Source organism: Acartia tonsa, chromosome 11, assembly GCF_053477335.1.
Source record: "Acartia tonsa isolate MP-2025a chromosome 11, ASM5347733v1, whole genome shotgun sequence".
Classification (NCBI taxonomy): domain Eukaryota; kingdom Metazoa; phylum Arthropoda; class Copepoda; order Calanoida; family Acartiidae; genus Acartia; species Acartia tonsa.
In genome coordinates this window covers 4,933,365-4,945,407 of record NC_137270.1, presented here as the reverse complement: position 1 = coordinate 4,945,407, position 12,043 = coordinate 4,933,365, and the positions used below count along the sequence as shown (strand labels likewise).

Sequence of the window (12,043 nt, the reverse complement as noted above, 5' to 3'; positions counted from 1 at the left end):
TAACCCCCCCCCCCCCAAGACCTTTTAAAATTCTAATCCCCCCCACTCTCATAAAAAGCTTGGGCGTCCTTGCTTGATATAGTTTTCTTGGACATGTTGATGTATTTACCTTTTATTGGAAAGTGGTATATAGAGAGATCAATACTTTTGTATCAATCAATTAAGGAAACAAAAAGAATACACAATAAGCATTATGTAACAAGAACCATGATATCCAAAAGTTACAGGAAAAAAAGCATTAAAAACGGGTAATCAAGGGTATCTCAAATCGAAATCTATAAAAAAAAACATATAAAATTAAATAAAAAGAAAATCGAAAAATTTATAAGAATGGGAATAGTCCTTTTCGTGGCAACGCCCCTTAAGGGGCGATTCGTCGTATTTTTAAAATGTCCATTTCAAAGTTATTTTAGGTTAGATTAGATAATATTGGGTTAGGTGATTGCCCCAGATGGTTAGGCAATTGGCCCCGCAGGGTTAAAGCCTCCCCCCCCCCCCCACAGGGGCTAGAAATAGGAGAAAACCTACTGTGAAAAATACGAGAAATCGCAACTTATGGTGCGTTGCCACGAAACGGACTATACCTAAAAGAATTATTAAATAGTCTCCCTAAAAATTATACAATAATCCTTAAATATTGCTTTGTGTATCAATGATTTATCTCAAATCAACCTTGCCCTACCTCCTTTTGACTCCATATTAGAATGCATAGAATATTGACAATATGCAATGGTAATAATTCAGTGATACAGAGATACCACAATTGATGATAAATATCAACGTTTCTCTGTGTAAATTTCCAGGGAGGAAGGGAGGGGACAATGGGCAATTAATTCAATTTAAGAGTTTTCGCTGAATGGCCATGAAAACCAGATTTATCCAGAAAATATCCAGAAATTTATAAAGTGTTTATGGTTGTCAAAAAAAATCCCTCTTTAAGGGTTCTAAGATTGTTTATTACACAAATATCACAATACAGTTTCTAGACAAGAAATGACATTTTCATGAGAAAAAAATATTTGTTAGAACCAGCCGAAATATTTTTATACTATATAGATGTTTTGTCTGCTAGATAATGTGTTAATTGTTTGCTTTTTTATTTTTGTCTGCTAGATTCATAACTAATTCCGCGGCAATTGTGCGCAAGTCTCCAAAGTCCCCAAATTCATTCTAAATATTTCACAAACACTTTAAGCTGGTCCCCAAGGTTTGAGACCCTAAAATATTGAATATTCAATCCATTGTCCCCTCCCTTCCTCCCTTATAAACTTCTGCTTTGGAATTGATAGGATACTAGGGAAAGTGATGTAAATTATTATCTTTTTATTTTAACTTTGTAAGATCTTAATCAAGGACGTCCAAGCTGTTTATTTTTAGGGGATGGTAAAAAATCTGTTTCTCCTCCAGCAATAAATACAAATACAGTTGAAAGATCTATTAAATTTCGTGCCTGTAATTGTATCAACTTATCTTTACAGATTTTTAATGGAACAATTTCTCAAATAGCCTTACATAGTAGTTTTAAGCTCATAATAAGAATAATCCCCGATGGCTAATAACAAAATTCTATAAACTAATTCAGTAATACATTACCTATTTCTTAATTTTCAATTTTCATCATTTTTTCTTGCTCTTCTTTTCTCATTTAGCACTTATTTTCTTAATTAGTAAATTATTGTGAATTTATAATTTAGCGTTGATGTTGCTTTGCTTACGGTTAGTTCGGTTTGTTTTCTATAGCTATTAATAATGCATTGGCTATGCCATTTTTTGCCGCAGTTTGCAGAATCGAGATTTGCTTGTAAAATTCTACATCAATAAGAATAAAACAAGGATGACAACATCCATAATTAGCGAAGCCCAAAAAATCGTGGGAATACGGACAAAGAGATTAAATTTTTTTTTAAATCAAGAATAAATCTTTTTGAATAAAAGCTAAACCTTTCTTATATTTTTAAATATTTATATTTTATCAGACCGACTTTCAGAGTAAATTACCTACTGGATGATCTTTAAGTATTGAGAGTTTTCACAAAAAAAAATAGTCTTCTTTCTTGATCAGCAACTGAGAAAATCCCGTTTCCCCCAAGGTTTTACTGACTGACAGACGAAAAGACAAGATGAACTTGTGGGTAGCTTCGCTACTAAAAACGAATAAAGGGAATTAGATAGTAGAAGTTGTTGAAAGCAATAAGAATCACGTTCAATGGTGCACTATGGTGCATGGAGAGCAATAAAATATTTACTTTTCGCGGGTCGACGAGAGCTTTGTGCACCCTACGTAGTACCCCCGTGGGTGTTTATAGTCCGATTTCTAAATATTAAATTTTCTCTATCGTGTTTTATACGATAATGTTTCAATTACAGTATGAATGAAGGCGTACTGAAATTCATACTGGAATAAATCACTAAATTATTCTGTCAATAAAATGATTAAATGATAATAGTTAATTATCGCATTGTATTATAGACAGCTTTCCGCAGATATAAAAATGAAAAAATATAAGATTAAAGTTAGTTTCTTCAGCCAAAGAGGCCAAAGTCCCGAGCTACCAAAACCTGTATTAATTTTATACTTTCATTTTATTATTCGTAGAAAATTGTCAGTAATATGATGCTAGAAATTATTTTTTAGTATGACCGAGAACCGGTTCTAACCCAGCGGTTATTGATCGGTTTCTTATTCATACTGGAAATAACTAATTTAAATTGTGGCTGATTTATAAATTTTAGGAATATGGAGGGGTAGAAACTTTGTATGTGCCGAGTGAAAGAATTTGGCTTCCTGACATTGTGCTCTATAACAACGCAGGTAAGTTGTCTAATAAGCTATAAAAATTGGAAAGAATTTTAATGAATATAATAGATTTGAAATCTGCATAAAATTTTAAGGATTTTTTTTTATAAAATTCGTTTTTTATATAATTCATTATTTAAAAGCGCAAATCCAATTTAAGTTAATAAATTTTGACCAATAGGATAGGTGGATTGGAAACTACCTGCGCTCTAATTGGTTGAATGATGTACGTCACTTAAGCTTCTCCAATCAGGGCGCAGATAGTTTTCAATCCACCAATCACAGATGTCAAAATTATTTAACTTAATTTGTATTTGCGCTTATAGATAAAGAATTATACAAAAAACGAATTTTATAAAAATTCCTTAAAATTTTATGCAGATTTTAAATCTATTATATTCATTAAAATTCTTTCCAATTTTTATAGCTTATTGTCTAAGAAATATCATTTGTCCGTTTGTCCTTTTGAATTGTTTTGGATGGATAATTTCTGCTTTTCAAGACACGTGACTTTATCGGCTGCTTTTTTTTTAGATACCTAGACAGCTTATTTTGTTAGACAGTGAACATTCCTTTGGCTGTTATTTTGTCAGTATATCTGTTTCATGCTTCAACTGCTATAAATATTTGTTAAGGGTTTCGTGATTTGTCTTTGTTTTTTTTCTTTTAATTTTCTCTATTCTTATTATGACAACTAAATGTCTGCTCATTATCTCAATTTGTTCCTTCATGTTTTTTTCCTTCGCTTCATATGGATTTTGTCTTACTTATCCCAATATAATAATCTTTTTAAAAGCTAAGCTTTTCTATAATTAGGGTCGGTCCGTCCGTCCGCCCGTCACACATGGATAGCTTTTTTCGTTAATTTAGACATGTTAGAATTGTCCTATCGATTTCAAACTTTGCATGGTGATTCCTTTAGTAGTACGATTTAGAAAGCGTAGCAACTCTATAATCATTACAAGAATGTCCGTACGTCCATTTTAAACATGTTGATTTTTTTACTTTTTTAACAACAAATTTTTATGTGATCTAATCATCCAATTGATCTGATTTTTGGTATGTTGATTCCTGAGACAACAAAGTATAATGTTATAAGCGAAGCAACTCTATAATCAAGTCCTAAAAATGTAAGTATGTCCATAAACATTTTCCTGTAACAATTTTGCTTCGACTCTTATACATTTATATTCTGATTATTCAGTTCTAACACTACATAAGTATTTATGTCCGTATGTCCTACAGTTTCAGTGCTTCGCTTTTACGGATGTTGTCATCCTTGTTTCCAGTATGGCTACGAAACAGATTAATATCCGCTTGATTAGATCTGCTAACTGAAAAATCATTTATAGCATCGTATTACAGACAATTTTCTGCGAAGACTTAAATGAAAATCATAAAATTAATATAAGTTTTGTTAGCCCGGTACTTCGGCCCCTATAGCTAACAAAACTAGTTTTAATATTCTAATTTATCATAACTGCGGAAATCTGTCTATAATACGATACGATGAATAACTAATTTGTTTTTAGATGGAACATATGAAGTGAGGCTAATGACAAAAGCTGAATTAAAGTACACAGGAATGGATATATTAATACGTGGATAGATTGACAGAGCAAAATTTTCCATCAATTTTGGTTGCTAATTTGGAATTCATTTATCGGTCAGGTTGTTTGTTCATTAGAAGGGTAAAGTGAGTTGATGAGTTATATTGTTAATTTAGCTGCAAGTATCACTTTATTGTAGCACATGAAAATCTGGTGCAACATCCATATAATAATATATCCATTTGCACAGGACATGTAAAATGGACTCCGCCAGCGATTTATAAATCTTCCTGTCAGGTATACAAATCAGGAATCCAAAGGGATTAATAGATGTACATCCCAATGATAATACACAAAATTACCCCTTTTGTACATTATAATTAGTGTTTGAAACTTTTGGACACTCAACTAAAAGTACCAACCAATTAAAATTTAACAAAAGTTCCCAAAGTTTTTGGGCTAACGAATATAAAATATTGGATCAAGTGTAATAAAAAGCCCAATGTCCGATCCCTCCCTGTATATACAAATCACAGTAGGGCAAAGAAAACAAAAGTTTAGGATTAGATAACTTACTGGCCTATAAGTGTTTAATAACATTAAACAGGTAGATTGCCTTAAAGAAGTATTTTGGGTGTATTCTATATACTGTCACCACGCCAGTCAGTAAAAATGGTTTTAAGGATATTCCTATGGGAAAAGGATGTGTTACGACTTATATTTCTCACCAATGAGCAAGTAGAAACTACTCTATAACTCACCATGGTTGTTCGTCTGATTGTTACACAATGTGTATTCCAATACAGCTGAAGAATAGTTATTTAGCGCATCGTATTATAGAAATATTTACGCGGATAGTAAAAATAACAATAATAAGACCTAATTCCAGCTGATATTGATCGGTTTGAAAGCTATAAAATAAAATATTTTCCAGCCTTTCTCACACTTAGCGTAGCTCCTAAACCATCAACAACACAAACATGGTACTTATATTTTCTAAAACTAGAGCAGGTTACCACTACTCTACAAACTGAACAATTGCAATTTGGTGGTGATTTTTTGTTATGCATTTTATCATCCTTGTTTGTATTTTAGATTAACGTTGAATGGTTTCCCTTTGATGAGCAGAGCTGTGACATGAAATTTGGATCCTGGACCTATGATGGAAACCAGGTAAAATATTGTGCAAACATCAACACTTGTATAGTGTACGAACTTAAAGGAAGTCTGCAAGAAATACCACGCTTTAACTGCTGAAAGACTGCCACAAGTAGACCAAATACCCCAAATTTGAAGCCTTCAGCTTCTATAACAAAAAAGTTCTAGGCATTTTAAAATGACATTTTATGTACATAAAAATTTTGAAAGAATTGCAATGCTCATGTTGAAAACTTTGAAATTAAACTACATGGCCTAGAAACAAAATTATAAGCTTTGTTATAAATTTAGGTTTCCAGTAACTAATTATATTTTTACAATAAAAATACCCATTTTTATAGTCAAAATCATTAAAAAAAATTAAGTTTTACTTGCATTGTACCGAATGTACTGTAGCCAATCAGAAGGCTGAATCAGCTTAACAACCAATCACAGCTAAGCTTGTATTAGTTTACCCCTTTGTTTCCGCTATGATTTTCGTTTTAAAATGCAATCTAAATCGAATTTTTTTCATAGATTTTGACTATAAAATGTGGTGTTTTTATTGTAAAAATGTAATCAGTTACAGGCAATCTAAGTTTCTGACAAAGATAAGGTTATAATTTTGTGTCTAGGCGACGTAATTTAATATTGTTTTTTCTTTTATGAGCATTGGAAATCTTTCAAAAATTCTATTGTACATAAAATGTTATTTTGAAATGCCTAGAACTTTTTTGTTATTGAAGCTGAAAGCTTTAAATTTGGGGTATTGGGTCTTCTTGTGGCAGTCTTTCAGCAGTTAAAGCGTGTTATTTCTTGCAGGCGTCCTTTAACAAACAGAATATAAATGTATAGATAATAGGTCTATACAAAAATACATATGTATGTTTATTTTTTGAAAATTTAAATAAACTCAGTGATCTAAAGGGATAAGACAATGGCCGAGCATTAATATATATCCCCAATACTGATACACAAAATTACCCTATTTGTTTATTATAATTATTATTTGAAGCGTTTAGACGCTAAACTTAATGAACCAACCAATCAAAATTCAACAAAAGTACCAAAAGTTGTTAAGTCAAAAAAAGATAACATTATATAAAAACCTTTGGAGAATAGTGTAATGTAAATGTAAAATGTCCCCTCCCTCTTTATTATTATCGAACTCTTTGTTAAAGTCAAATTGACACAAATTAGAAAATTATAATTTAACCACAACTTAAACAATATCTATTAATAAATGCTCATTAGTATTCCAAAGTTTTGCATCTTTTAACATCAAAATCCTGTGCACGACACTGTATAATCTATTTGACTTGTAGGTTGATTTGAAGCACATGAACCAGGAGCCTGGGAATAATGTCGTAGCTATTGGAATTGATCTGTCAGAATTCTATCTTAGGTAAAAAATGTCACTTTTTATATTTCTTTGCTTACTTATATTCGTTTCTTATTTCTCACTTTTTTCATGAATAAATTTTTTTATGTAATAAATTTGAAGAATGCTTGTCATTCAATATCGAAATTTAACTTTTTTTCAAGGACATCAATATTTAAAAAGTTATTCAAATAATATGAGCAAGGAAACTTTAACTAAATTCAGATTTAAAATTTGGAAAATAAAATTAAAAATGAGTATGGTGTTAAGCCAGAAAAAAATAAAAATTTAAAAGAATAATAAAATTAGTTGCACTTTGATTAGGTATTATTCTTATCTTTACCTTAACCAAAACCTTATTCCAATTTTGAACCTTAACGTTCAGGGGGGAGGGGGAGTTGTCAACACCCCCCTTAAATAAAAATTGGTAAGGCCTGCCTGTCCCCTTTTTTCACCCTCCTACATAAAAAGGTATATCCTCCTAGAAATATTTTTTTCAATTTTAAAAATGTCCTTCCACGATAGAACTATGAGCTCTGGTCGCGACGATCAGCACCCTTGCCTGCCTAGCCGCAGCGCTCGGTACCCTAGCCTGCATAGCCTAGAGAGTAGGGGGAGGGTACCAAAATTTTGAAAATTTGAAAAAAATTCCTGAGAGGATGATGCCCATAAAAATATCTGTCAGCCCTATTTAGATAATTAAAGAAGAATTACAAATATGGCATACAGAGTAATAAATAAATCTTGTTTGTCTGTCTGTCGAATCGTTTATGTCATTCTATTACCTCCTTTATGTTTGTCTGTCTGTTGCTTATGTTGGTCTTCTTTGACTCAGAAAAAGTGAACTTACCCTGTGTCTATCTAAGTTTTAAATTTTAGTGTGGAATGGGATATTTTAGAAGTACCAGCAACTAAGGTAAGATTTTTTAATAATTTACCTCTCAAATTTCCTTTTTGAGCATATAATAATCCCCCCAGCCCGGGGTTAGGCCACCGCAAAAATGGGTCTACAGGGTTAGGTCCTATCCAAGAGATAGGCATAAGAAAAAAATTACTCCAGTCCCCCCCAACCTACTTTTATTTTCAATTTATTTGTTAAAAATAAGGAAGGTGATTTCAGTTCTCAATAGAGCTCACCCATAGACGTTTATTTCCTATATAGATTCATCATGGAACCTTAATGCAATAAAGCTAGCCGTTTTGTAAATGTATAAAATTGACAGTTCATGTGTAATAAAAGTTGTCGCAAATATAGGTATTACAATGCTAATGAAATAGGTTTTTGATTTGCGCTTTGTTAAGTTTTCTTAAATTTTTTTTATCAAAACATTTTCAAATTATTATTTTTTGAATATTAAGATAAGATTCGTAATTTTATTTTGATAAAAGTATTAGATATTACTCGTAAGATTTAATAAAAAACAAGCTAAAATTATTTTTTGAAAAAGTGTACTGTTTTTGATTCTTAATGAAAAGCACATTGAGCGGAATTAAATATGTTATCGATTTATTAATTGATTGAATTAAACGAAGACGATTTCTTTCAAAAACTCAAATTTTTTTCAGAACATAGAGAATTACGAGGAGATGGAAAGGATAAGCGAGGATGGAACAACAGAGACAAGTGACTCGGAATATCCAGACAAACTTTTGACAGGGAAATTTTCATTTTACTTTACACTCAACCACTGCACTGCAACTGAAGAACCAATTTTGGATCATGGAAAGTAAACGAAGTAGCGGGTTTCGTCGTATTTTCACAGTAGTTTTTCTCCTATTTCTAGCCCCTGTGGTGCAGTCATTAATATTTACCTAACCTAAAATAATAAAATCAAAAGCTATTATGAAAACTTTTTTTTCTTTCCATGATCCCTATTTATTTTGTCTTGTTTCGATCTTGATAGATTTTTTATATGCTAGCTTTACAGTTTGAAATTATTATTTTGTGCAGGGGCGTCCAAGCTTTTTATTTTTTTGGGGGGGGGGGGGTAAAATTTTAAATATTAAATTTTTTTTTTTTTTTTTGGGGGGGGGTAATCTTAATTTCATAGAGGTATTTTTTTATTGGGGGGGGGGGGTAATCACCCCTTTACCCCCCCCCCCCCTGGACGTCTATGATTTTGTGTTATCACTGTTACACCCCCCCTTCCCCTTCCCTTAAGATTAAGAGAGGGAGTGGGGTTAATTTTGCTTTTGTTTGTTTATTACTTTAGGTCAGGATAGGTTAGATTATGTTGGGTACTAGTCAGCCACGCAGTGGTTGGCCATAGGTAAAAAAACTAATCCCTCTTTATTTATTTTAAAAAATAAGAGGTGAAGGGGAGGGGCTGAGAGGTTAGCAGTGCACTTTGTATGAAAGCACTCATATCATTGAAAATAAAAACAAAAATGAAATATTAAAAAATTTAGACATCACCTTTATTTTGACCATGCGAAGGAAGACCCTGTTTTATACTGTTAATCTTATCATTCCATGCGTCGGTAAGTACAATATGCAAAAAAAACATTCCATCGCAAAAACGCGATATTTGGTATGAGAAAATATTAATTTTTATTCCACCAAGGATTTTTTTCTCGAACATATCGAACCATTTATTTTACGTGGGAAAAATATTTTGAGCATGGGAGAAAACACTTGTGAGCTATCGCTCAATCATTTAATATCTAGGATGGTAAATATTAATTAACTTATGCTTAATTTAGTTTAGAAAATAGATTATTTAAAAAAATATTAATTATTTAATTAATTGTTAATTGTTAATAAATTTCATTTTTGATATATATATTATTACAAGACAATTGTAACTCAAGATTGCTTTAATGCATGAAACAAATGATCTTTTGTTATGTATTCAATGTGAATATAATCTATTGTTTGGATGCAATTTTAAATTTCAGGTATTTCCTTCTTGACCGTGCTTGTTTTCTATTTGCCATCTGATTCTGGAGAAAAGGTGAAATTTTAATTTTAAAAAGTCACATAATGACTGTTTGTGTCAAATGATATGATTCTCCTTTAAAGTGTATCTTTTCGAAGGTCCTGGGAAGGTTTTAAATTATTTTTAGGGATGGTAAATAATTGTAAATAAAATTGTTCTGTATGAAATGGGAATTTTACTTATTTATTTATTTTTTTTATAGATATTTTCATTAGGTCTCACTTTATTTTCGTTTTGTCATTTTCACTTTGCACCTTGTAGAACTATATGTTTCCTAAATTTGACTTTAAGTATCAATATTTGTTTAAAATCACAATATAATTTTATTAAAGATCCCCCCCCCCCCCTCCTTCCCCAAACTTTATAGCCTGTGCATCAGGACGTTTTCTACCCCTATTACTGATCAATACCTCTGGGGACAGTCGATATCACATAGGGCTAGACTTTTATAGTAGATCCTAAGGTACTAACATCCCAAATATTGCAAACAACCAACCTTTTAATTGCACGACCTTTGTCTGGATGTTCTATCTGTGTAGTGTGTATGGCAATGAATTGCGCCTGTTTTTGGCCAAGGCATAACCCCCAAAATGATTGTATGATAATAATGCTTTTTCTTGCTGTATTTGTTTACTGCGCCCTGTATTCTAATTGAAATATTTTTTACTTTATTTGCAATGTCATAAAAAATAGGATTTGTGAGCTCTATCCCCATAGAGGGGTCATTAGAGAAGAAACACTAATATAGCATATTGATATGACGACCTTTATCAAGGATTATCGATAATACTACGTATTTAGAAAGAAGTTTTCCAAGTTGCATATGAAATGATTTAAACAGGGATGAATTAAAGCAGAGGATTATTTCACTAACATTTTAATTCAACCCAAGTATGACAAGATTTATTGTTTTCTGGTGGTCCTATGATCCTTAATCTTTTCGAAGTACCAGAAATGTAGGAAAAAATCCCATACTTAATACATCCCTGTTCAAAGTATTGTAATATCATCGACAAAACTTGTAGAGTAGCAGAAATAATAAACAAATATTGCATGATTAACCAAATCTATTATTAAACACAAGATTATAAATTTGGAAAAAGGCGTTGGTCGAGTAGCACGTCTTCGTCCGCAGCTTCATCGTCACCGAACACGAAGTGGACGTCCGGATCAAAGACTCTCGGGTTGCGGGTATCCATGACTGTGCTGCGTTGAATAGAAAAAGCCTTGGCCAACTTCAATTTGTGAGAATCGCTGACTCGTCTGTAGTGTTGGGCTGACTCGAGGCTGCGCCAGCGGCCCTTGTCGCGGACGTCCGCGTCGGACAATCCGCTGGCAAAGGCCGCGGAAGTACCGCCAATCTTGGCGGACTTCCCGGACACAACCCCGGAGAAGCCGATCTTCTTGGCCAACGCTTTGATGTTGGTGACTAACGTGTTCTGAGAGACAGCGTGTCGGCCGTCGGGAATGAGTACCCGAGTGATTTTAGCCATTCTTAATCTTGGGAAGAGAAAATTGAGGTCCTCTATTTTATTATCTCGAAAATAATAAGCAGTCCTGGCATAGTACAGTTTGAATAATGTATAAGGGCAAGCTGCGCCGCCTTCTTTGACAATGTGAGCCGTGCTGCCAATGTGGAGTTGGTCATTTTTCATCGAACGGAAAAGGATTTCGATGGCAGGGACGCCGTCCAGTTCGACTAATTTCAAGTCACAAGCCCTCAGCTTTCTCGCATCGCTTATGCGGCTGAGGGTATAGAACTGCAACAGGAGAAGTATTACCGTGCGAAAATTTCGTAGAGGGATCCTGTCCAATTCTTGCGTGGTTCTTGGCCAGCAGGGAATGACCCATTCAATCATTCTTCTGATGATATAGCCTGGCAACTGTTGAACGCGGGGGCGGCGTTTCCTGCGCGAAGCGGCTAAGCGCACGACGCCCTGGTATACGCGGTCCGTGGCGAGAGACCAGATTTCTGCGGACAGTCCCATAGCTGCCAAATAGGCGTATATGGCCCCCTTCACGGCAGACGTGTACCCAAAGGGTCTCTCGTCCTGATATACCTTCATTAGGAAGCTCATGACGGCGGCTTCGTCCAAATCGAGTGGTTCCAGGCCTTGTTCTGCGATGAACGACGTCAGATCCTTGATGATCCTGTTGTGGCTCTTTCTGGTGCCTTCGGCCCTAGCGGCGCCGGCTAACCTTGCTTGTAATTCTTTCTTTCCGGCCAAGCCTAATTCTT

The 12,043-nt window shown here is 33.5% G+C and overlaps 1 protein-coding gene across 2 annotated transcripts in view; it reads left to right on the top strand.

The window, feature by feature from the left end:
- Positions 1–12,043, top strand: part of LOC145331462 (acetylcholine receptor subunit beta-like 2) — a 37,235-nt gene that overhangs the window by 7,471 nt on the left and 17,721 nt on the right. For both annotated transcript variants that reach the window (XM_080176129.1, XM_080176128.1), the window contains exons 4-12: positions 2,734–2,812; positions 4,330–4,382; positions 4,600–4,644; positions 5,443–5,520; positions 6,810–6,889; positions 7,745–7,781; positions 8,432–8,522; positions 9,275–9,346; positions 9,764–9,819. In XM_080176129.1, the coding sequence (XP_080032255.1) occupies positions 2,734–2,812; positions 4,330–4,382; positions 4,600–4,644; positions 5,443–5,520; positions 6,810–6,889; positions 7,745–7,781; positions 8,432–8,522; positions 9,275–9,346; positions 9,764–9,819 (591 nt within the window). The remainder of the gene's footprint in view (positions 1–2,733; positions 2,813–4,329; positions 4,383–4,599; positions 4,645–5,442; positions 5,521–6,809; positions 6,890–7,744; positions 7,782–8,431; positions 8,523–9,274; positions 9,347–9,763; positions 9,820–12,043) is intronic.